This window comes from Ammospiza caudacuta, chromosome 12, assembly GCF_027887145.1.
Source record: "Ammospiza caudacuta isolate bAmmCau1 chromosome 12, bAmmCau1.pri, whole genome shotgun sequence".
Lineage (NCBI taxonomy): Eukaryota > Metazoa > Chordata > Aves > Passeriformes > Passerellidae > Ammospiza > Ammospiza caudacuta.
Genome location: NC_080604.1, coordinates 13,887,547 through 13,901,017, shown reverse-complemented (window position 1 = coordinate 13,901,017; position 13,471 = coordinate 13,887,547). Strand labels below are relative to the sequence as shown.

Sequence of the window (13,471 nt, the reverse complement as noted above, 5' to 3'; positions counted from 1 at the left end):
TGTTCTTATGGTTATAATAAATATATATTTCAATTATAATAATTGCTTTAAATTACATTAATTGCATTGCATATCTATGTAGAAGACTTTTGTAAAGAGTATTGGTATGAAGGGAATGTAGTATAATATCTTCCATATCAAATGCAGCTGGGCATAGATTGTTTATTCAACATCTTTAAACACCTGAATATTTCTGTATTCACAGAATTTTCCTACAGTATTTCTACCTGCTTGCATTGTTCTCTCTACCTCACACCATAAAAAGCAGAGGAGGGGAGGAGAAGAAGGAATTGAAGGCTGCAGTGACTCTTCCCAACCAAGGAATCTGAAGCTCAGAGCAGGCTCCAAATGCACTGCAATCTGTGCTGTGAGAGCAGACCCAGATTTAGGTATGGACAATCTGCCCCAGCTACAGCATCTCACACTGAGAAATAACAAAAGAACCTCCCACCAGAACTGTGGTTCCATGCTGAGCATGCTGGTGCCATGTCCCAGCATGGGGACAGCAATTTCCCTGGAATGCTGTGCCCTAAGTGCAGGCAGGGTGGCACTGCAGGCAGGTGTGGTCCCCACTCAGTGGCACAATGACAGTGCTCCCTTTCTGCATCCTGGCCTTGCCCCCCTGCACTGCATAACTGAAAGGCAGCCTGTAAGGAAATTTATTCTGTCTATGCTTCAGAGAATCCCCAAGCCAGCCCTGCAAGAAACCAGACAGAAATCCATTCTACATTTCCGACCCAGAGCAGCTCTAAATGTCACTGCTGAGCAAAGCAAGAGACATATTTCACCAGTCCTAAGTGAACTGACAGCAGAACCTTCTGAAGTAGGCCTGAAGGCAACATGCAAAAAGACTCCTTATTCTAAATCATTTAAATCAATCTGTACATGATCTCAATCATGCTTGCATTACTTTAATGGCTGGATTCATTCAAACCATGCTGAATAAAATGCATAAGTAACAGCTCCAACACACCAAGAGACAAAGAAATGTTAAACACACATATCAAGCTTCACCTGGGACACATCCCTCAGAACAAGAAGCAAACCTTTCTAAAGAGGAACAAGAGCAGAAAGTTTTTCCTCCTGAAATAATTAAAAACATTTCTGTGAGTATAAAACAAGTTGAGCAGGACTTACGGCATCTGTAAGAGCCGTGAGACAGTTGGCATCCCATTCTTCAGAGCTTCACAAGTCAGAATGGACTCCAACACTGACACTGCCAAAGAAAGAACAAGAGTGAACACATTTTTGCACAGCAGGACAGCAAATGATTTAGAATGGACGTTTGGCACTGCTTGTGATGCTCCCCTAAGTATTGCATCAAGCAAGCAGTGATGAAGCTCTGTGGCATGTGGTTTTTATTATAGCATTACTATTACACATAGAAGCTTTTCAAGAATGTTAGACATGAGGCAAGGGAACCCAGGCATCTCATTACTTGCTAAACACTGCTTTGTCACTCAGCTAAAAAAGTTTTACTCATGCACTAGATATATTTGATGAAGAACACATTTTCTATTTGACCAAATTGCTAATTCTTTCTGGGCACAGGGTGCAAAGATCTCAGGCTGCTATTTCACAGCCCTTCAGCTTAGGTAAAATCTAAGAGTGTATCCAGGCAGCTGTGACTGAGATGTTCTGCACTGCATACTAACCAACAAACACTGATGGAGCAGGGGGGAAGCTCTCCACTGGAATGGTGTCTGGAGGTCTTCCATAGGTCATTTCATACAGTAAGTGTCCAAAGCAATGAACATCAACACCCTCTAAAGTCTGTGGGAGAGCAAAAAAATAAAACCACAACTCGTTAGTTTTTCACAACTGGTTAACCCAGTGATCTTGCGTGTGAAGACAGAAAAGAGGAACCAGTAAGGCAGCTCCTAACCACAACCATTTCCCGGCATAACTGTAGCTCAGATGAAATCTTCATGCCACAAGCTACAGCAGCCTCTGTTGCCTTTCTGTACAAGATGGTACAAATGGGAGAGCAGTGTAGCCATGTTCTGTAAAAAGGTGTGAAGCAGTAAACTCTTCACAAAGCACTTTAGAGATCTACACACCCAAGAAGTCCCAACCAAGCACACTTTCCTGGCTAAGTCAAACAGCAAAGAATGAGATTCATAAAACAACCAGCTGTCACTTTACAGGGAAGTATATAAAAAGATGGGAAAAAATGCATACCAAACAAACCCAGGAGAGTCTCTGTTGCTCCTCCTTAGGTTTGTGCAAGCTGTACATACATGCTGAGCTCCCAGACAGCATATTTCCAAGATTTCTGAATCATGTTTAAACAGAAGAGGTTCCTCTTACTGTAAGAGGCTTTGATGGCACTAACAGATTTGGACTAACCATGAACTTGTGATCATTTCTTTGACAACACAGTAGAACTTGTTTAGCAAGGTCAGCAAGCAGCTCTCTTGTGATGCTGCACAGAATTTATTACAATGAGAGCCTAAAGGCAGGGAATGATGTTGCTGCAACAGGGCAAATTTCATATTTTTGCAGTTAGATAAATATTTTGCTTTGCAAGCCTGCAGTCAAACAGACACCCCTCAAACAAATAAAAATAACCTTTTCTATTTGAATAGCTAGAATCTGCAAGCATCTGATCAATTTTCACAGTCCCCACCAAAGATAAGGCTGATTACTGCTCCCAGCTAAGCACAAGTAAATAGCTGTGCTCACTGTACAGACACAGAAGTGAAACTGTAGCAGACAATATGCAAATTGCTATGAAATACAAACCAGGGTGAAAAGAGATCTTAAAACAATTGCACTTTACCTCTATTTGTGCTGGTACTGTTGTCATAAAAACATTCACCTGCACTCCCCCTCTACCTGCTCACCTTTGGCCTCAGCCTCACTCCAGTGTGCTGCAAACAGAGCTGATGTGCAGCCAGACAGGGATGTGGGGGAAGCAGAAAAGCAATTTGATGGAGCAAAGCTCGGATTAAAAAAAAGGGGGCTTGAGAGAGGATTTTTCATTCTAGTCCGTTCTCCACAAACAAAGGTTGAGAACAAAGATTTGCATTAAGAGTCAGATGAATTCCTTGTCTGAGCCTTACATTAATTTTCCGAAACTGGGAAAAGTAGGATCGATAAAACGATGGGAGTCCCAACAAGGAATTTTCTAGATCCAGTAACTTGCAGGTATCCCCATCCAGCATCACATTGGCAGAGTGAAGATGGCCATAAGGAAATCCTTTCTCATGGAGGAATTTTAATACCTGAAAAAAATGGAATAGAGAAGACTATCACAAGATGCTCTGATGATCTCAAGATTGTAAAATCATCAACTTAAATGCTCCAATACTAAATACATAATAAATAAGGCCCCCATTTGGAATGCTCACTCAACTTGATCTTCTATCTACATCCTCTTTGGCTGACTATTCCTTCCCATTTCACTGTTAGCACTTTTCACAAAACAAATATTTGATGCTGATCCTCAAAGCAGGCTTATGGACACCTCCCAGAGAGATCTGGAAACTAAAATTTAAAATTCTACTGAATATGATGGTTTGAGTGAAAAAAAAAAATTAAAAACACACTAACAACTATGAATTTACTGTACATGTTCTGCAGGCTATGAGTTACTTCTTTCCCTTTTTACACAAGGAACAGACTGTATTATCACTTCTCTCCCATTTAAGCTCCATGAATATCAACTGCATTTTTTGGGGGGGGGTCATAAATGATTTCATACAAATATATCTAAATTCAATTGAGCAGATCTCAATTTACATTTAGCCTTGAAGTCTGCTGCTGATATAAAGCTTGTGTACTCAGAAATTTGTCCATTTTCTGTAGTTAGACCAGTTGGCCTCCAAAATAATAAATCAAAAAAGCTGATAAATAAAGAAGAACAAATTACCTCTAATATTTGCCTTCCATATGTTTTTATTTGCTGAAGTTCAAGACCTTGAATTTTTTTAGGATTGCAATACTTCTTCAGGAATGGGTCTTTTGGCTTTGCCTTTAAAAGAAATACACAAATCAAGTACCACACCCAAAAAAGTTATTACTTGTCTTAGCTTGCTTAGCAATTGATGGCAAACACTTTTATAAAAAACATGTATGGTCATTCCAGCATAAGTTGTGCCATTTGACTTGGGGGTAGGGGGAAGATGTTACCTTATAAATAAGGTCCTTTAGTGTCCCTTTTTCACTGAATGGTCTAATAACCAGCGCTGAAGATTCGTTGGCAGTGGCAAAAGTGATTTTGTAAATATAGGGATGCTACCAAAAGAAGAAACTGAAGGTAAATTTTAGATGATGGAATTTTTTTTAATCATTTGTGTTCAATTCACAAGAAAAGATCAGTCTGAATTGTATATTTAAAGTAGTAAATTGGATTCTGTCAGTGGCATGGAATAACTCAAGTTATGCAGTCTTAACCTGGAGCAAATGCAAAGAAAACTTCACAAAGACATTATTCAACTAACATATAAATTAAAAACAAAAAAAAAAATTCAGCCAGTCTTTCACATGCTTAACATCCTTAAAGAGAGACTCCAGAGACTCCTTTTGTAGTCAAATGCCAGTTTTTCAGGCAGAGATGTCTGCTGGATTTATAATGTGGCATTTCACAGGAGCTTAAATTGTACACCCTCCATTGCAGCTCTACTAAGCTGCTCCTGCCTTGAGTCCAAAGAATTGAAAAAATAATGATACTTGTTCCACTGCCTCATCCACTGCTGCCTGAGAATATCCCAGCTCACAGGTTGGCAATTACACCTAAACAGCACTATCCTAACAGCCTGAAGGTGTTGAGAAGATTAAATAAAAGCTCATGATCTCACAGTACTGCACAAGAAGAAAGAAATCAAATCAACCACAACACTGAATCTTCTGTAATAATCCTGCAGGATTATTACTTGTGCTGAGAACATGTTACCTCATAGTATATGAGAAATGTAATTAAAAGGTTCACAAACCTTTAATGAAAGCACCTCTAAAATTACAAACTATGCCAACTAGGCTACATGTGCTTTTCCAAGATCAGTCCTTGACACACACCTTCATGCTAGCACAACTTAAAAATCTTCAGTACTCACAGAACAGGAAGAAAGAAGTTTCACAGCATACTGTAAGTCTCTGTCAGACAAGTATTTATCAGGGCCAAGATCAGCCTGGAAGTAAACAGGAAAAGAATGGCATCATAATACATGGTGCATCCCATACAGAAAACGTGATCAATGTTCTACCCTGGCAAATCAGGACACATGTTTGAAGGCATATTTTGAAGAGCAAGCAAGAAAATTACACATACAAAATGAAACCTGAGGAGGCTGAGTAAGGCCATACAAACATCCTGACCATAAATAAGTATTACTGCCTCTTTCCTCCCACAGACCTGACATGCATTACTACCACTGAATGAACTTTGCCAAGCCTAAACTGGGGGACTGTGTACATTAGGAACTGATAAGGCACCTCCTTCCTCTGCAGCAAGAAAAACTTCCCTCCTCCCACTAGAGCCTCCAGGCTTTGGTGACCTCCATGCTCCAGTGAAGTGTCACAAACAGCTGTGCTCACAGAACCAACAGGGCAACACATTCAGCACAGGAGCAAGAGCAGCTCTCATTAAGGGAGCAGTTCATGCCCCCCTCACTTATTAGTTTGTCAGTGGAACTAAAGATCTGAGTAGGAAAACCCATGACTTTAAAAAGGTCCATCTCATTATTTTTAGTGAGCACTTTTATATTATGACCAACAGCCACATCATGACAAGTAAAGAATCCTGAGGTGCAGGTTTGGGAACAAATGACCAGGCACAGAAACTTCCAAACTGGATTTGCCACCAGAGGAAAGAAATACAGGAAATTCCACACCACACATCTACCTAAGGGCTCCCTCAAAGCCTGAGCTCTTCAATCCCTCTCCCCATCACTCACACATGATAGCCAAAATCAAACTTTGAGTGAAATTGAGAAAGACTAAAGAATGAAATTAAAGCATAGATACCCAGCTTAACACTAGCCGTTCCTTTGGTTGATTCTTAATTTTCATTAGGAAATATTTCTTACGTATTCGCCAACCTACAAAAAAAGGTAAAGAAAAAAGTCAGCAGGGGCTTTAATTAAACACAGCTAAATATCACACAGCTTACAGGCAGGACAAGGTCTGTAAGCAAAGACAGCATTGGAGCCTCTCATAGTTGGGGAAACAATCAGAGAGGTTTTCATGCACACATCCCTTCTTACCTATATCTTTTAATGGTTCAACTACTTCCCACTTTGGCTCTGATCGGAAGAACATTGAAACATGCTGTAAGGCAATTTCTGGAAAGAAAAACAGGAGACAGAGAGGGAGAAAAAGAAGAAAAAAATTTAATGCTTTTAACACACTATGTAATGTAATTATCCATCTATGAGGTAAGGTCCAATGCCAGAAGGAAGCCTTCAGGAATTTAGACTAAAAGTCAGCAAAATCAATTCAAAAGGAAATCAGATAAAAATACAGAGGGCATTTGCATTTTTAACCTGATAACTCAAATCCAGAGAGAAAACAGAAAAGGCACTGCTTGGAAAACTTGGCTTCCCAATCTCCATTCTATCTGTACTGGATCTACATTTCCAAGTCTAAATCACAGCTCAGATTTCCCACACTAGGTGTACACAACATTAGAACATCAAATGTTCCTGCTGCATCTGTAAAAGTGCTTTTATCTCTTTGACATCCATCTATGTTGCTAAGCATAGTTTATGTAAACTCATTAGTTGTGTTTCACTGAAGGTTATTGTGCCCTTTTCTGTGCAGGCAGAGGTATTTGGCCAGCTATCATGAGTCTCCATACATTCTGGGGGCCAAGGGGGAGGACACCCATCTGGTTGGTGAATTCTCCCACAGCTGGGAACACAACTGGTTTATTCATGAAGTGACTTGAGGGGAAATCTCAATGAGAAGTGGGGGGGAGAAAGGGAATCATGCCAAGGGAATCATGGCATAGAAACACAGCAAAAAGGTAAGGATGTGATGATCTCTCTGCATTGTATCTTCTTCCTTTAGAAATATGCTAGAAAAAAAAGTGTAATAAATATAATCTCTCTGCTCCAGTATTTAAGAAATGACAAACTGATGGTGTCTCCAAAGACCATAGGCAATGATGTGTGTCACCAGCTTCCCAGCAACTTGCAGGAAAAACAATCTTGATGAAAGTGCTCAAAATTAACACAGAAATCACAACGCCTCCTTGAGAATTTAAACTGCTTGCTCAGCATTAGCCAGACAAACTGCATCCTTAAAAGTCACTAATAATTTACAACTCCTGCACAGCTTATCATATTGGGAAATGTTCTTTGCACTTTGCAGCTGAAGACACAAGAATGTTACATAAAGAGAGAGAAAATAGACAAGTGAAAAGGAAGCAGTGAGTTCCTGCTTCAGTAGGCTCTGCTTCTAAGAAAACAAGCTTTGCATTTTGCAAAGAGTTGGTCTGCCTATAAACTAAATTTGTGGAGTGGGTTTCATCACTAAGAGGAAGTTTTTTCAGTCTGTAAGACAAATATTTATTGACATCCAATGGTTGAAGCTGAAGTAAGACAAAATCAAGGAAGAAACAGTTAGTATTGAAGAAACTGATCACTGGGACATCATTTTAAGGAATGCAGTGACTTTCCAGTATCTGTGAGAAGAGGGTATCTGGCTTAGTCTAGCCTTGAAAAAGTGCTCAAACAATTAGTTCTAAATTAGCTCATACTCAAACCAAGGGCAGGAGCTGGACAAGATAACCACAATTCTTGAAAGATTCAGTATTCAGAAAATGGGCAGTTTTAACAGAACACTAAGCTAACAAACTTATCTCCACCTTACACTCTGACAGAAAAATTATCTCCCAAAAGCATCTCTTTTCATTTATTATGAATTATGAAAAGTTAGATGTCACTCTCACCAACCCCCTCCTCCAAGTTCTGCTTATACAGATCTTGACCCTCTTCACTCCTCTGTGAAATAACTCAAATATTTATATTTGACAATCCCAGCAGGATCCATGCACAGAGCTGGAGAAGCCTTATCATAAATAACCACATGCACAGTAGGATAATTTTGAAGATTGCTCCCCCCATGCTTCAGTGCAGATCCTCACAGAAGATACACAGCACACACTGAAGTCAAAGTGAAGCACAGATTTTTATTTTGTACTTACCAGTGTAATTTACAGAATAGCTGTTTGGGTCCAAGAATTTCTTTACCAGTTCACAGTTGGACAGTATGTGATGGGTGGTAATTACATCCAGGTAGGCCTGGAGGCCCTTCTGTCTTTCAGCTATGAACTCACGCTCCATATTTCCAATCAACTTTTTTGGAGGAAGAGGTAGACTTAGAGTTGAGATCTTAAAAAGAGAGGAAAAATTACTAACCTTGCTTTCAAAATAAAGGATATAAAACTAGCAATCCAGAAAGCAAAAGTTTCTCAGCAGCAAGCTAACTACTGGATAACTCTCTTTGTACTGTGTATGTACAAGCTTTTCTATTTTTCCTAAGCACTGTTATCAGAGTCAGATGACAGCTCACATCCCACTGTGAAGAGATTAGTAAATGGAACAATACTGAAAACACAAGGAGACAAATTTTTGCTAGTGAGTCATACATTTAAGATCACTACCCAAAACTTTCAGATATTAAATAGCTACAATTTTCAGCCAGGTTCTTTCCATTATGTACTTCTAGCAGAGCACAAAAACAATTCACACCTGATCATCTTTTCTGGGTAAGATTTATGCTTTCTTATTTCATCAAGTGCAGATTAGTAACTTTCATCTGCCTCTATGTATCTGTAGGTAATGTTAAGCCCTATTAGTATTTTAAATATGTAATTTAAAATACAGTGCAGATTTCCATTTTATCTTCTGAATTTGTTCCTGTACATTTTTTAAACATCTATACATCCTTCAACCCAGAAATAGCTGCAATCTACCAGGGGATGTACACTAATTGTATTATACTGACACAAGAGATCCAAAACTTAAGGGAAAAAAATCAGAGAAATCTTTCAAAATAGGACAAAGAAAAAAATTCAAAGTCTTGTGTAACTCAGATCAAAGAGAGGATCTTCAGTGTTTAGATTCAATTACGTCATGTGAATTGCCAGAATACATTTTGTGTGCTGTTAACACATCGTTGTCCTGCAGATCAAAGCACCTGCCTTGGGTAAGCTGAATCTCCCTGGGAGTTATCTTTAAGCATTGTGTGTTGCAGGAATCAATTACACCAGATGCAATAACCTCATTTCTAAAGCAAACAGTTCACCAGGGAGAAGACTGGGACTTCTGGTGTTTGAACAACTTTCATTTTAACTAGTGGAAAAAGTAGCAGATTAGCTCAACAAACTGGGGCAGAAGGAGCATTCCCCTTCCTTTCCACCTCCTTCATTTGAACACAGGAGTTGTCCTCTGATAACTTTAGCACTTCTCCTACTTCTCGTTTTCTGACTTCAAATTATGGACTGGAAAAGAACTACAACTATGTCTGAATTACAGAAACTAGTAATAAAAACCAGGAAAAAACTAAAAGCAACCACATATCACTTACAGCCAGTAATCCACCAAATTAGTTTTAGCAGCAGAGGCAAACAGAACTCTCTTCTGGCAGATCACTCATTTCAATTAAAAACTGAGTTTCTAAACAAGCACTAAGTCCTTTTCTAGAATTATTAACTTAAAAAGCATGTCAAATCATCACCTTTACTTAGACCTGACAGCTAGCTACCATCAGAGAGAAACCAACTCTAATTCACATGTTTTCCAACCACTATAATTTGTTTTAAAATTTATAAATCGACTTCTACTATTTTTCAACAGAAAGTAACATTCAGGCCCAGGTTTTTGCAGCTATCTGCCAAAACACACAGCACAGCACAGCAGGAGCACTCCAGCACAGAGGAGCACCTCACTGAGGGCCTGACCTTGTAAAGACCTCACATGCTTTCAGACACCACTTCTCAGCTCACCACTGGAGCCAGGATGGGAAGAACCTGGGAATTAACATTCTTATCTTCAAACCACAGCCTGCTCAGGAATGTCTGTTCAAAAGCTGCAATAAAATGCTTCACAAAAGCCAGATATCTTGCTGTGAATTCCAGTACTTCCAGTACCAGCACTTCGCTTGACAAAACAGAAGAATGATCTCCACTGATCTCTGTCAACTAAGTCAAGAGGAAGAAATGCAGAACTGACTGGAAGAAGCTTTTCAATCTGGTACAACTGAGAGTTCAGGGAACCTTTCTTGAAATTTTCTGATACAAATCAGTTACCTATCTATATTTCATTTTTTTCCAAGCTGTTTGTCAGGACAGCATTCCCTAACCTAGACAATTTTTAAATTATCAATTCTTACTATAGGTAGTTCTAGATTAAGAACAGGAAATTTCCATCCCAACTCAACTGCAGCTGTGCTCAAACACATCCACACAGACAGAGAGATTAGTCAAGTATGCCACAAGAACTTGGAGAACTTCTTTACACCCAAAAGAAGTTCCATCGGTTCTTCCAGCAGATCTTTAGCTTTGAAGGAAAAAGATTAGGGTTTGGTATCTTCTTATTTGTTTGGAGTTTTGTTTGTTTAGTCTAATTTCAATATTCGCAAGATGAGAGCTTAAAGAGTTTTGAAACATGACACGGGACCTGAATACTGTGATGGAATATTGTTGTTTAGAGTTTTGGATGGAAACATCTGAGAAGTGTTGTGTTGTCTTAATGGATGAGGAAAGTTCAGCTCCACCATCACAAAGAATAATTTGTAAAAAACTCTGAAACAGTGGGAGAAAAGAGTCACTGGAGGAGACCAACTGCTAGAGCACATGGCCTGCTAATTGAGCTACCCTCTTATATCCTCCCATTAAAGTTAGAGGTACATTTTGATAATTCTTTTTAATGTTTTCCAGTCATCCAAGCAGCTGATGTTTTTGTCCTGGATCTTAGTTTCTCTTGTTTCAAATTTCCCCTTTGTCCCACTCTGCAAAGTTGCTCTCAGATAATTTCCTGGACCCTCCACTTTTACCATTCACCTCTATTTCAGAAAACAAGGCTTTCCCTTTCTAAACTCCATCACACATAACCTATTTACCTTCACTTAATAGATCTTCCACATAGGCCTAACTTTGCAGAACCTGTCATTTCTGGATTTTAAGTCTTAAAAGTCCATTGCCTCCCCTACTAAAGCTGCCTCATTTGAAAGGTAAATGAGAAGGCAACAAATCCTTTTCCTGCCTTAACACATTCTGTTCCCCCATGGTTAAGAGCAGCTTGTTATAGGTGGCTGCAAAATGAACTCTTCCTTCTTTTTAAACCTTTCACAAAATTTTTTGTCTGTGATTTCTATCAAAACTATGGTTGGATCACAATGACCCCAAGGTACTCTGATGACCAGTACCAACTCAACTCCTTGTGTTCCCATGGGTGTTTGTCTAATTTTAGATCTTGGATGTCTCTGGTGCAGGAGACACCTCTGTATTGCATTTATTCAGCACATCACAGAGGAGGTTTCTAGGTCATGATAGAAGTTCCTACGTGCTACTGCACATTTAACAGAATAATTCCACAAGGCAATAATAGGAATAATTCCACAAGGCAGCCAGGATGCATCTGTTGAATTATGACTGATTTGCCCCAATCCACCTGCAGCAGAGGCAGCAGTCACAGTGGGCTCTCAGAGAACACAAATCAAGTCCCTTGCAGGGTTTTGCTCACTGAGGTTCATCAAGCAGATAGTTGATTTGATTTGGGGAGGAGGGAGGAAGTGGGAGCAGTATTAAGCCCTTGAATTCATGAAATACTTAACAAGGGAAAAATTTTAAAGTCACAAAAATCTATCCTCAAATCATATCATTCACTTTTTATCCTGTTTGCCCAGTATGGAAATCTCAAGTAAAGAGTTTGTCCCCTGTAGATGTTAATCACTGCTGCTTCCCCCCTGTTCCCAAACACACTCACACTTCTGCTTTTTCCCACACAAACTAAAAAGAAAGAATTGTCCTAAAAAGCAGAGGAAAACACACAGTAAGTCCAGTGTCTGACCAAGGAACGCTCCTCAGTGACACAGAAAACCATCACATGAGAAGCAGCATCTGGTAGTGCTTTTAGAGGAATATAAATAATGGGACACATAGCACTTCAATGCTGAATTTATAAGGTTGGTATGTGCCTTGGCTTTCTCCAAATCAAAGGAGGAACAAATGAAAACACATAAAACCGGAACAAGTCACAGGACTGAAGGGAAAGATTCAGTATCTGCCAATTCCCTCCATTTCTATATAAATTGATCCTGTTGATGTTAATATTCAAATTTTACAAGAGAAAACTTAAGGGTGAATAAGTACATATTCATGTTACATTTGAAGTCACAGTTTCTCTTTACAGTTAGGCAAATTCTTTTATTTCTTCACCACAATATATAAAAATATCACAATTCTGAATATATTCTTCTAATGACATTTTTTATTCATATATGAAGAGTGAAAATTACCTGCAGGCTATTATTCAACAAGTCAAAGTCACTATATCGCCTCACAATCTGTAAAATAAAATACAAAGTTCAGGAAACCAATTACTTTTTCCATTAGAATTTTACTCCTCAAAATCCCATCAGAAAAAAATAATTCCCATTTACTATCATCTTCTTTTGCAATTTTTGTACAAACACCTAACTGCTGGATTTATGACACATTGCCAGAGAGCAAAAACGAGTCTTTAATCACAACTTGATCAGACAGAAAATGCATTTCTAAAAAATATCTTAAAACAGTACTTGTGAGCAAAGTAGTCTGCAAAAAAGGCATTTTTGCCATATTAGATGGAAAAACTTTTCACACTCATCTTCATCATTACTTCTTAGTTTCATTGGTCGCATATAAGCAGAGCTGTGATTTCAGCACTGAGAAAGGCAAACTGGAATTTCAGATTTTAAAACTATGGTTGTACCAACACACAGTAGAAACACATGACAGGCATTTTTCCTGGAATATTCAGAAGAGCAGCAGACAACATTGCCTTCTGTAGCTGGCAGCAAAACTGTTTTTCTCTAAGTTTTGACCAAAAGAATTCAAGCACTTCATGTTCTCAATTTCAAATCAACATTTCTGTTTCCAGCTCAAATTTTAAAAGCTAGGAATAGGCAATTTTCAAACTTTTCCTAAAAAAAGAATCCTGGTTACATGAACTACAACTTAAGAAATTACCTGCCAGCTGTTTTCTGTTGAGACTCCTCTCTGGACACGGATTATATATTCCTAATAAAAGGAAAAATCATTAGAAATGAGAACGAATGAGCTGAATGAAATTATAAGGTACTTCTTCAAATAAGACAACTAACATTCAAATGCAGAAAATTCAGATCCAGCACCTTGGGGAAGGTCAGAGCTGGGTTTGCTCAGAGCATCCCTAACAGTGGCTCTGCTTTGCCTTCCCAGCATAGAAGACAAGGAGAGCTCCAGGAGCTTGCACACTCAAGTGGTTTAATTTAACTTAGTTAC

At 38.9% G+C, this 13,471-nt stretch overlaps 1 protein-coding gene across 5 annotated transcripts in view; it reads right to left on the bottom strand.

The window, feature by feature from the left end:
• PXK (PX domain containing serine/threonine kinase like) overlaps nt 1-13,471 on the bottom strand; it is a 33,171-nt gene that overhangs the window by 11,468 nt on the left and 8,232 nt on the right. For 3 of the 5 annotated variants that reach the window (XM_058812797.1, XM_058812798.1, XM_058812801.1), the window contains exons 2-12: nt 13,178-13,228; nt 12,466-12,513; nt 8,150-8,336; nt 6,207-6,284; nt 5,968-6,041; nt 5,058-5,132; nt 4,135-4,239; nt 3,875-3,976; nt 3,066-3,227; nt 1,656-1,773; nt 1,138-1,216 (exon numbers count right to left, since the gene is read on the bottom strand). In XM_058812797.1, the coding sequence (XP_058668780.1) occupies nt 1,138-1,216; nt 1,656-1,773; nt 3,066-3,227; nt 3,875-3,976; nt 4,135-4,239; nt 5,058-5,132; nt 5,968-6,041; nt 6,207-6,284; nt 8,150-8,336; nt 12,466-12,513; nt 13,178-13,228 (1,079 nt within the window). The remainder of the gene's footprint in view (nt 1-1,137; nt 1,217-1,655; nt 1,774-3,065; nt 3,228-3,874; nt 3,977-4,134; nt 4,240-5,057; nt 5,133-5,967; nt 6,042-6,206; nt 6,285-8,149; nt 8,337-12,465; nt 12,514-13,177; nt 13,229-13,471) is intronic. The other 2 variants (XM_058812799.1, XM_058812800.1) reach the window with 1 other exon arrangement.